The sequence below is a fragment of the Lepidochelys olivacea genome (genome assembly GCF_965140295.1).
Source record: "Lepidochelys olivacea isolate rLepOli2 genome assembly, chromosome: 9".
NCBI classification, from domain to species: Eukaryota; Metazoa; Chordata; order Testudines; family Cheloniidae; genus Lepidochelys; species Lepidochelys olivacea.
The window spans coordinates 16,700,903-16,713,913 of NC_140419.1; the positions used below are offsets into that span (position 1 = coordinate 16,700,903).

Below are 13,011 nucleotides of genomic sequence, written 5' to 3' on the forward strand. Positions count from 1 at the left end.
AGTTACCTTTTAAAAGATTTTAATCAATTTTAAGTGGCATTTTGAGCCAATTATTTTATAATTAAGAGGCCATATCTGCAATGGGAATTGTTTTGCTAAAACTTACCACAGCTCCACCTCTGGTTGCAGTAATGGGAATACTAGTATAGACTGTAGCCACTAGCATTTTAAACACTGTATCATTTAGACGGGTTTTGAACAGAGTTAGATAGCATGTGATTACAACACTGGCAGATCCATGGAGCCCTGTCTACAGTAGCACTGGACTCCCATGGGTGTTACCACTGGTAAGTTGAAATAGTGGCAACAACAATGGGAAATTTTGCAGACATCACCTAGTATAGACAAGAGTCTAAAAGTGAAAATTGATATACTACTACTACTGTAATTATCCAGTGAGGACTCTACCCATTCAACAACTAACACATGAAATACTGTGGTAAATCAGATAGTATAAGAATATTAAACAACCCCTTTAGGTCCTATCTACACTGATGATTAAACTATGTGAGCCAACATGGTTTGAAGTGCAAGATGCACTCTGAAAAGTAAGTAAAAATGGCATAATGGGATTCTTTACTGCCTCAATGACATTCAGATCAAACATTTTCAGTTTACCAGAAAACAGGGTATTTTTCCCAGCCGTTAACTGGCACTCACAGCCTGAGACCTGAGAGCCAAGCTGTGTTCTTTCAGGCTCCAACATCTAATAATAAGGATTTTGCAGTTGGAATGTGGTCAGCAGTTTTTTTGGTATGTAAACTAGACTAGAACACAGCTCACTCTCTCATAGCTGTATTGACTATGTATATAGTAGTAAGACTTTTGGGGGCGGGGGTCTTTAAAGCAAATAGACATGACTTTGAATACAAAAGCATATAAGGAGCAATCAGGCACTTTTGTCTCCACCCCATAGTCCCCTTTAAATAGTTTGGCTTGCCCAGATAGGGTAGATAGGTATACCTATTTTTAAAAGAATGATCCCAAGATGCCAGAGTGAAAATTTTGTGCTCTGTAATCCATAATAGCAAGGGACACGATGTTTCAAATTGCTTCATTTAACCTGCTTTAATCCTCAGTGTAGATGGGACATTAAGAATTTATTAAAATTCTAAAACACATATTCTTAATTTTATCTCTCCAAACTTGAACAAGCAGTATATGGCACATATGCCAACTTAATCTTTCTTTGTACAATATTTGCTACATTTGTGAAAAAATTAAAATGCATGCAAAGTTTTTAATTTTAGCTAATTCAGAACAAAAATGGAAGCAGACATTTTTACTCATGATTTTATCTAACACTAATTTAACTGTGGAGAGAACAACAAAGACACAAAACTATAGCAAAACTATTTCAGTTAACAGTGGACTCAGATTATGGAACATGGAACTACTAAAAGTATTTCTAATCAACAACAACTAAAGTCTGTCATGAGAGATCCTTCAAATTTTTTGGAAAGAAGTAAGAGACTGTATTCTTTCACCCAATTTTGTAATAATGCATTTAATATGTCAGGATTCTAATAATAAGGGATTCTAAATCCAATCCTTTGTGACCAGGATTTTTCAACATTAATGTCAAGTATACCAATATAGGGATTCTGTACTTCTATCCATTTTTAAATATTATGGTTGAACATGCAGTATTTTTGAAGATTATGGTAATATTTGCCATGTTGTTTAACCACACAAAGTACCAAAATGACTTTCAAAGTGTCATAGCTCAAAATTTGATGTTTTTTTAAAACTTTTTACTAATTACCTAAATGTCAATAAGGCCTGTTTCTACATACCAAAAGAAATCTGTAGAGAAGAGAGACTTTTGGATATCAAAGTAACTAACATATATGAATGATAACAATTGTTATTCTCCAGAGCATTAATATTTTCAAAACAATGTTAATTATCCAAATGTTCAGGGTTTCTACAATACAGCCCCCATTTTATTTTAAAGACTTTCTTCAATAGTTGTTACCTGAAAAGGATTGGGAGGGGGAGTGGGGAGAGAGATGGGATGGGATGGGATGGGAGCAGAGGGAAGGAGATTTTTAAACTTTAAAATACACAGGATTCCATTTCAGTTGTTCCTTTTCACACTGAAATGCATAATGTTATCATCCTCCAAAATGCCAACAGAATATCACAACTTAGATTTTGAAATTCTTTCATCTTGATAATGGACATTTAATAGCAACTATTAAAAACAACAGTTTGAAAATTCTTACAGATGAAATTATGGAAAAAAACCTCTGGCTATTATATTTCTGATGGTCAAATCTCCCTTTATCAGCATGTAAACATGCAGCATTAATTTACAAATGAAAAGCTGCCCTTATTGTCACTTAATTTCTTACTGTAACCCTAAATTCTGCTTTTCTATTTTAAGTTTAGAAAAGATCATAATTAAAAAAAATACATTTCTATAACTGGATATCCAATAGATAGCAAAATAAAAATGACCACAGTATATTTTAAACATACAATGCTGCTTTCAAAAGGTGCAGAGTCCTCAAGACTGCATTAGAAATATAGGCAGAAACTGACTGTTCTTAAACAAAAGGTTTCATATTGTTAATAGCTGTCTGAGAAAAAACACCAGTACAAATAAATGCAGATTTTCATTAGTTAAGAAAATCTAAAAATGTATATCAAGATATATATCATCACCTTGGTTTTCAGTTTGGGAACTAGAAATACCTTGTCTTATCATACAGATAAATTGCGCACAATTCAACTACAAAAAACCCAGTTTGAAGGGTACAAGTGAGTTTCCCGCTACCAACTTCTATTTTCCTTTTCCATTCTTTGAAGATTTCAAAATCTGAAGCTTCAATTCCTTAATCATCATCTCTAACTTTTCTCTTGCTTCTCGTTCTTGTCTCAGTTCATCTTGGAGCTCTTGTCTATCTGCCTCTGCATGATCCAGTCTCTGTCTCAGTTCTGCCAACTGCACAAATAATTAAAAAGAAAGGAGAGAGCAATTTTTACATATATATTTGTAAAGGCCAAGTATTCATTTAATGAACCAGCTGATTAACGTTGTAAGTATCAGATAAAAATATTTCAGATGAACAATGTGTCTCAGATCAGGTCACAAAGACTTTTTTAAAATAAAGAATCTTTTTCAAAAAGTTGCCATGTACTAGTACACTATTGGCAACAATGTAGTACTATACATGCATACCCACCCTGGTACAATACAAGTAGATCCCCACATTGTGTATATTTAGATATGTTTTCATATTAGTATATGAACTGTCATACCACATCATATCATTAGTACATGTAATCAGATATTAAGTCTCTACCGGTGGTCAGTACCAGATGCTTTTCATATCCCATATTGTATCCCACTGTTTTTGTTCTCTCCGTTTAATTGTCTTGCCTGACAAAATGCTACTTTATTCCGTAAGCATTAATTTTAATGTGCCTCTATAACTAAGGATGTCACCAGAATAAGACATGATGGTATGGTCAGTTATGATTACCTTTAGTTCAAACCAAAGAGAACTGTGCAAACTAAAGAGAAGATGACTATTTAAATTACCTACATAAAAACGTATAAGTTAAAACATGAGCATACATATAGCACAAATATTTTGAATAATATAAAATCAATGTGCTTACTTCACAAAGAAAGCCATGCTAAGTGAAAAATATAATGTAAAATACCCCAAAGCCAAGACATTCATAGTTATAGTTCAAACTCACTAGAGTGATAGAGAATTTAAATTAATTTGCAACATGAAGTCACCTATTGTTGCAAAGATAATGACCCCAATAATACCAAATCATTCTTGGCAAACTGATTAGTGCATACACTATATTCTTGGGATTATATACTTTCATTTCAATGTCACATGTCTATCATGCTGGAAACTCATACCCCCAGTTAACTTGGTCGCCATGAGCACGCACACACTTCTCTCCTTAACAGTCAATTCAATATGTTCAGTATATTGCATTACTTAATATTGAAGGTAAACTGAAGAACCTGATGACCAGTTATGCAAATGATACAATAATGCCAGGCTACAAGTTCTCTCATAGAATTCTTTGTTCATTTCTGGCAATGACACTGATGAAGATTTTGTTGAACTGATAGCTTGAGGAGGTGATCTGTTAGAGCTGGTTGGGACATTTTGACAAAAACATGACATTTTTGCGTTCTTTTCAATTTTCCAAATACTTAGTAATTGGTGACTTTGAAGGCCTTTCCCCGCCCTCCCCCCCCCCACACACACACACTATTCTGCTAAGGAATAGTGTTCCATGTACAATGAGTGTTGTGAAAGAAGATAAAGAAATATCTCCCAAGACTGAACTGAACTAATTTATCCCTGAGTCTCCCCATTCTTTTTTTAAAGATATGGATGCATTTTTGAAAAGTGACATTAAGCCTAATGCAGTAAAAACAAAGAGCAGAAATGAGAGAAATCAATCAGACATTGAAGCCATTTACTATAGAACTGTAATATAAATATAACATTGCTTTGGGTTTTGTTTAGAGTGTCTCTTACATTCAAACTCCTTTCCCCCCCCAAAGGAATGATCATGGATTCAAGTGTCTTAGTCTAGATTTTTCCTCCCCTCCATTCCTCTCCTTCCACAAAACTCTTTTTAGGACAGAAGTGGGAACTGGAGAAGCCTGCTGATGTCGTTGGCTTTTTTTGTGGGAGCTCGGCCAGCTTGATCAGAAGGGTACTTTAAGCAGTGATGACAGTTATACTCCTGCTCCCTATCTGACTCATGTATATAGATAATCCAATAATTTATCTCTAACAAAAGGGCCTTATGAAATCTGGAGAACTTCAAGATTAAACTTGGTAAGTTTATGGAGGAGATGGTACGATGGGATAACATGATTTTGGCAATTAATTGATCTTTAACTATTCATGGTAAATAGGCCCAATGGCCTGTGATGGAATGTTAGATGGGGTGGGATCTGAGTTACTACAGAGAATTCTTTCATGGGTATCTGGCTGGTGAATCGTGCCCACATGCTCAGGGTTCAGCTGATTGCCATATTTGGGGTTGGGAAGGAATTTTCCTCCAGGGCAATTGGAAGAGGCCCTGGGGGTTTTTCGCCTTCCTCTGCAGCATGGGGCACAGGTCACTTGCTGGAGGATTCTCTGCACCGTGAAGTCTTTAAACCATGATTTGAGGACTTCAATAGCTCAGACATAGGTGAGAGGTTTATTGCAGGAGTGGGTGGGTGAGATTCGGTGGCCTGCATTGCGCAGGAGGTCAGACTAGATGATCATAATTTTCCCTTCTGACCTTAATATCTATGAGTCTATGAGCTGGGCACTGACACAGGTGTAAGCATTTTCTAATTGTTCTGAAGTATGCCAGGCACAGATGACCAAGCTGCTTTGAATTTAGAACCATGCCATTCAGAACCATTTATGGCACTTTCTCCTTTAGTACTGACCTCTTTCTTCATGATCAAAGCCAATTAGATGGTCCTTTGAAAGTGGCAGGCTGTTAGCATGGACTCCTTGACTACTGTGCTTTTGTGGAGAGCAGGTAACAGGTGCAATGAAATAATATGCATAATGCCACTGTGATGTATGCAGTGCAGGAGCCAGGAAGAGAGCCTCTGATTTCACTTTCTTGCAGGATTCCAGCCATTTGGAAGGATCCACTGGCAGTCTAGTGATACTGGCTAAACTACTCCACCGTACTTTGTAGGGAACTGGTGGCAAGTGTGGTAAAATGGCAGATTAGACTAGACCATTTTGCTACACTCACTGAGGGAGCCAGGAAGAAGGGACTTCCACCCACAACACCCTCAGGCTGGTCTAGAAGGAAGAACAATGATCCAGGTAAGCTCTGAATTCCGCTTTTTCTTGGTTTCCCAGCAGAAGGATATTTCTCACAATTTAAAGCTCTCAGAGGTAGAGAGCACAGCCTGCAGATGCTTTCTATGATAGAAATAGTGAACTGAGGATCTCTGGAATGCTACATCCAGCCTATGAAGAAATCACTGTTCAGAAGAATTATATTTCACTCAGATGCGTCTGTGACTGATGCTGACGGGTATGGCCAAAATCAATTGCTAGTAACGTAGAAATAATTAGACAAGAACGCTTGAATGAGCTGTACTGTCCCATTGAACCACACAGCTAAACAATTGGGAGTTTACGTGAAAAATGTGTTTAGCCTCATAAATCTAACTTTTTAAAAAACCCTTTGGAGAATAATTTACTATTCGTGCCCTCCAAAGAATGTAAACTATACAAAAAACACACGGAACATAATTATCTTCATAAATCAGAATACGCTGTTATCTGCAGTAATGGGGCTTGTACCAGATGTTTAGTAAATTGGACTACACACCGAAAAGATTATTTCTGACAGCAGAGTTTAGGAATCCTACTGAGCAGAATGTCATGAAATTAAGCTCAACAGAAAGGATTTCTGATCCTAAATCAAACACTTCTTCATTCAGCCAGTGGCTGCTTTTCATCTGGTGGTAGTTTTAGTATAGTAAGGGAAGTATAATATAATTTTACTGACAAGTTGACCACAAAATTTATCGACTTTGGGTTTTAGAATTTGTTTTTAAATAATTAGGATGACTAGATCTCTATGACAGAGGATCTGAGACCTGAAATAATTAAAGTTTCATGGCAAGCAAAATTAATAAACAAAATATTTAGAAGAGTCAGACTCCATGCTGCCTGATGCATCCAGCAGGATGACAGACGCTAGCTCCTATAGAAAAGAACAATGATATAGATTAAAAGTTATTTAGTCTAAAGAAGTGAAAGTCTAGCTTTTGACATAGCAGCTTTTGACATAGCGGCGTTGGAGACAGGAAAGCTGGGGGAACTTCCAGAGGTAACGAATCGGGAGACATCATGGGATGAAGAACTCAGACTATGGCCTTCCTCTCCAATAGGACTCTTAATCAAATGCTTCTATGAAAAGTAGAGGTAGCCTCACCTAATCCTATAGTGGACTCTGACACCAAGGGAAGCTGTCAGTCTAACCAAAGTGTGGCCAGAGAAGTGGTTACTTCCAAAAAATATAAGTATTCTTTTTTTCTCTACAACTAAAATAAGAATATTTTATTTTGTTTAGTTTACAAGTGCAAATCTAAATGTACTAAGCAAACCATTTTTGTTTTAATTGCATTTTCTCCTCATTTTTAAAAATTCTTGTTTTTATTAAATTACTGTGGTATGGGTCATTTAATGCAGGCATCCCCCAAAAGAAGAGAACTGCATAATCTCTAGGGAGAGATGATGAAGGATAAAGAGTTTCTGTACCCTATGTCCCCTTCAACTCTGGTCAGCAGGCATGGTGAGGTGTGCTGCCATTAGGTGAACAAGAGAGGAAAGACCAAAGAAGATGAAAGCTGGCAGTGGTACAGGTAACACACTCTTCATAGTAAAAGTTTAAGAGCTGAGCTGCCAACAGCCTAGTACAATTAACTTTATTTGGCAATTTCATAATTAAGTAGGTGGTGCTAGACAAAACACAAGACAGATTTCAAGCAGTGTTTTTTTCCTTACCTGTGCTGCATACTCAGCTTCTTTGTCCTTTTCTAAATTGGAGTCACAGGTACACTTTTGTCTCATCACCTGTTCCAGTTTTTTCTCCAAGTCTCTCTGCTCAACATAGAATTCTTCCATTCTTTGAGCATGCTCAGTTTGCAAAGACTCAAGTTCTTTCTGTAAATTCTGCTGCTCCTCAGTTAGTTCCTTCATAACTTTAGAGTTACTTAACATTTCCACTTCCTGTCAAGAAATGATGACGATTATACACAGAGTGATTCTAAAATCACTACAATCAAAATAATTGTTTCTATTAATTTAAATGGGTATCTGGAAATACTGAGGAGAAAAACAGAATGTCCACTTTGCTGCTGTGTAAATAGGAGTGTTGAATTCTGTAGTCATTATGCAATATAACAAAGTGGTATTGTCAAACACCCAGAGCTTCCAAAAACAAATTCACAGGTCGCAAAAGTGAACCTATGTGAGCAGCAATTTCATTTTATAAACCAATTAAAATAATAAGAACATTACATTTGTTCTTTTATATAAAAATGCAGAGATCAAAATGGGCTGCCTTGTGGCAGCTTAGCAAGTCAGTATTTTTTCTGGATATTGCCTTCTTTTCCTCTGTAGTTTTAATATGTTTTTTAAATGAAAGCTAAGTCTTTGAACCAGGTGTAATCAAACTAGTGATATATACCAGAGTCTGCAAGCAGCCTGAAATAGCAGCTCTGGGAGGCGTGAGCTGTCCCATTTTACCTCAGTTGTGTTGATTCTAAAGTCAATTATACCAGTGTTAAAGTGCAAATTAACTACTTTATCGCTGGTCAAAGAACATGAAACAAAGACAACGATCAACTGACATAAATGCATGCAAAGCATGCAAGAAAGAGAGAGAATCACATTATGAAGATATGAACAACCTGATGTAAGTGGCATCTTGCTTTGGGGCCTGAAGTGGGCAGAGTTTAGTTTGTGATTAGAGCTTATGATAATTACATTTAGCTTTTTCTTCAATTCAGTCCCTGTACTACTATTTCTCTGATAAGTATCTATGGAAGAGAGGGTTTTAAGGCTAGCTATGGAGAGCTGCGGAGGTCTCTGCTACCACAAATAGAAGGGAAAGAAATCTTCTGTATTTAAATTAATCTTGCCTTAATTTGAATTTAACAAAGAAGCAGAGCCGAACTGGTGATGACAATAGACTTTCAAGGGGAGAGATATTTTTCTGCTCCAAAGGGAAAAACAGACAAACTTTGCTGGAATATTTAGTTAAAAAGCTACTACAAAAGGGAAACCGTTGTAAGCAGCCTAAACAGTAAATATAATCATATTTCAAGCTAGCAGAAGTGGTTAACTTAAAACTAAAGTACTACATGGAACCAGAGAGGAAGATAATATTTATACTTTCACAAAAGTTTATTTTTGTTTAAATACCAATACATAGCATCTTTCATCCACAGATCTCAACGCACTTTACAAAGGTAGATAACTATCATTTTTCTCCATTTTACAGCTGTAAAAACTGAAATATGGAAAAGTAAACTGACTTGCACAAGGTCACAGTGAGACAGTGAAAGAGCTGATGACAGAACCCAAACCTCCTGACTCCAAGTCTGGTGCCCTAGACATTGAACCATAAAACTTCCCTGCACCTCTGAAATAAGTCTCGTACCTGGTGCTAGTGCCCATTATAAAAACCAAACATTTACCAAACTGTGGCACTAGAGGGAAGGACTGGTGAAAAACTATATTGTGGTGCATGGGATCAGAGTCAAAATTTCAAAAGCCATCATATGATGGTAAAAACCTTTGTGGGATCAGCCAAACCACAACCAACTAAACAGAAAAGTTGATGGTTTGGAGCACAAAGGAACAGAAAGTATATGGGCCAAAGAGAGGCCCAGGACAATCAAGTGCAGTGTTTTTAGCCACAAATGAATAACCCTGGAATAAATTTCACAAAAATCTAGAACAAAATCATAACAGATGAACAATGACCTAGAGCAACTCAATCCTTTGCTGAATCCCATGTTCAATCCACCTGAAAAGACAGACTTGCCTGATGAGAAGTGATTCAACCCTACTGGAGTTTGAAACACTATTTAATAGTTTTTGACAAATGTTTATTTTTTAACTCTTGGTGCTGAAGAAAAAAATTAAGATTAAAATTAACACACATTCTAATTAAAAAACAAGCATTATAAAAATCAATATAGTACATATTAAATGGATTAAAAACTGGCTGACAGATGTCAAAACACAATTGTTAGTAGGAAGTCATCAATGAGTGGCATGTTTTTACTAGGGTTCTACAAGGATCAATTCTTAGCACTGCGCTATTCAGTATATATTTTTGTTAAAGATCTGGAAGAAAGATAAAATCACTGTTGATAAAGTTTGCAAATGGCACAAAGATTGGTGGAGTGGAAATAATGACATCATTTATACAGAACACTCTAGATCACTTGGTATTCTAGGCACAACAGACAACTTGAGTTTTAATACAGCCAAATGCAAGATCTTACATCCAGGATGGAAGAATGTAGGCCATATTTACGGGATGGGGGGACTGAATCCTGGAAAGCAGTGACATTGAAAAGGACTTAGGGATCAGGGTAGATAACTAACTGACATGAGCTTCGATATGCATTGGCAAAAGTCTAACAAAATCCTTTTGGCTGTATAAAGCGGAATATCAAATAGAAATAAAAAGATGTCATCTCTTTATATGGACTGGGTGGGACTACTACTGAACAGTGTGTTCAGTTTTGATGTTCACACCTTAAGATGACGTTGAAAATTGGAAAAAGTTCAGAGAATTGCTAGAAGAATAATTTAAGGTTTGGAGGACATGCTTTATAGACGGAGACTCAATCTCTTAAAGAGCTCAATCTATTTTACTGAAGTAAGGGTTAAGAGGCTACTTGATCACAGTCTGTAAGTTCCTACACAAAGGGAGAAGACTCCTGGTACTAGTGGGCTCTTTAATCTAGCAGGCAAAGGCATAACAAGATCCAGTGTCCAGGAGTTCAAGCTAGAAAAATTAAAACGGGAAATCATGCACTTTTAAGAGAAAAACAATGAAAGCACTTAACCACTGGAACATCTTATCAAATGTGTGCTTTCTCCATTGCATAAAGACTTTAAATCAAGATTTGATGTTTTCTTAAAAGATATGGTCTAGTTCAGTCATAAATTATTGGGTTTAAGGCAGGAATTACTGGGTGAAGTTCAATGTTTTGTCAGACTAAGTGATCATAAAGGTCCTTTGTGGCCTTAATCTGTAATTCTATGAAGATGTGAGTATGGCTGGGGAGAATGTATTTACCTGCTAACTGAACTAGAGAGTTAACACAGTGAAATTACTGAAACCCAGATCTTGCAATTTACTCTGTGTAGGAACAAGGATCTGCCCACACTGAACCAGTTGCAGGATCAGTGCTAATATTTATTCATTCAGAGTAAAGATTACCACAGTGTCAACAGGACCTATACACCAATGACAGTGCTAAACTTTATCACAAGGTTTAAGAGGGACTCAAGTAGAGCAAAGGTCCTTGTGCAAATGTAGATGCAAACTTCAGGTATAAACAAACACAAAACTCTATTTCATACTAAACTAAATAAGCATGAAATTCACCCCACTGCAGAGGGCCTGCACAAAGCCTTGGGCACCATGCAAGCCCTTAACTTCTGCAATGGGCTGAATTTCAGTCTCATTTATTATTAAATTATATTTTCAGGTACATAAGGCCTAGTGTAAAATTTGGTATACAAATGTAGTGTGCATGCATAAAAATTGTGTGAATACAACTTTAGCAAGAATATTAGGTAACTATTTTTGTAAAGCCAATGCTGTTTAATTCTAGTTAACAACAGAAATATCCTGTAAAAAAAAGAAATTTAAGTACAGTACCTGAACTGTTTTTTAAAATATATTACACTACTCTGGAAATGACATTTTATTATTGCTGAATTAAATCTTAGCTATCAATGAATACAGCATTGATACATTATTTCAAAAGCAAGTGTACCATATTGTACCACACACAAAGATAAAAGTCAAAGCTTTTGTTATCTGTCAATTCTAAACGCCAATGATAGCTCGAAGAAGGTTGAGATTTTTCTATTGACCAAACCTCCTCAATTTTTCTACCACAGATATAAACTCAAAGCATAGTTTTATTCATTAAGAATTCTTCCCTTTTGTTAATTTTACTTAATAGGTCAAAAGCCTAAGACATGATCTGACAGTATGTGAGAGGTAATCTTAAATTTTATTCAAAACTGAGTCAAATAATTATTGTTCAACTAGCTAGCAACTTGCAGCTCATTTGAAATGGTTAAATGTAGATTTCAGAGTAACAGCCGCATTAGTCTGTATTCGCAAAAAGAAAAGGAGAACTTGTGGCACCTTAAAGACTAACCAATTTATTTGAGCATAAGCTTTCGTGAGCTACAGCTCACTTCATCGGTTAAATGTAGAGTAAATTATGTCAACTGCTAGTGAAACAATATTAGACAAAGGAAGTTTCTATTCCGGTAATGGTTTAGACAGCAGCAAGATCTTAAACTATCTGGCATGTGATAGAAAAAAAACAAGGTTTGAATACAGTCAGCTATTAAGCTATACTTTAATTATTAAGGTCATATACTGGTTGAGTATTTAACCTCCAAACCTACAAATTAACACCATAGAATACCTATGGATTATTTTGGTTAAAAAGAGGATTTTGACAATTATACTTAAAGAATTCTATTAAAATATGCAATGCACATTGAAAGAAATATCTAAGCACCAAAAATGCACATTGAAAGAAATATCTAAGCACCAAAAATTAATTAGAAAGTGAAGCACGTGGGTTTTTTTCTCCCAAGTGGCAATACACGTGTACCAAGATCTGAAACTCGGTAAAATCAATTAAAAAATGGTTTTATAGTTTATCCTGTAAATGTTAACATAACGTACATTAGAAAGACAATATAGTGAATGTCAGGTTCCTAATATGAAGTATCACTTGTGCTTTATTTGTAACAGTAGCACTCATTCTAGGACCAACAAGTTAAAAGGAACAACAGTTTTCTGGTGATAAAATCAAAGGTTGGTACCATACCATTTGAAGCTGCTGCTTCTTTTGCAAAATAGTATTCAGTTTTTCTTGCTGTTTAAGGTAGGTTTTCATTACTTCCTCCATGATTCTTCCCTTGTCATCTTCACAATTGATGTCCTTGATAGGAGTTGGGGATGAGGTTTGTGCACCATTGCCTACTTCAACCTGGTTAGATTCTGCAGCGGCTTTGGAAGTGGCATGTTCAGATTTCCCTCTTCTTGTACAATTAGTTGACATAGGTGGATCTTTAGAAGACAAAAAGGTGGCAGAACACTTGTAGAAATTTGTTTGTTGAAATTCCAGATTGCAAAAATACAAAGCAACCTATAAGATTATGTAAAATGCATAAGAATGTAGAAAAAGAATGCAGTAATATATGAAAATTA

The 13,011-nt window shown here is 35.9% G+C and overlaps 1 protein-coding gene across 2 annotated transcripts in view; it reads right to left on the reverse strand.

Moving 5' to 3' along the window:
- Positions 1-2,480: 2,480 nt before the first annotated feature.
- SKIL (SKI like proto-oncogene) overlaps positions 2,481-13,011 on the reverse strand; it is a 29,846-nt gene continuing 19,315 nt past the window's right edge. For both annotated transcript variants that reach the window (XM_084638896.1, XM_084638895.1), the window contains 3 exons: positions 12,629-12,870; positions 7,527-7,751; positions 2,481-2,950 (listed from right to left, as the gene is read on the reverse strand). In XM_084638896.1, coding sequence (XP_084495022.1) covers positions 2,789-2,950; positions 7,527-7,751; positions 12,629-12,870 — 629 coding nt within the window. In that variant the 3' untranslated portion in view covers positions 2,481-2,788. The remainder of the gene's footprint in view (positions 2,951-7,526; positions 7,752-12,628; positions 12,871-13,011) is intronic.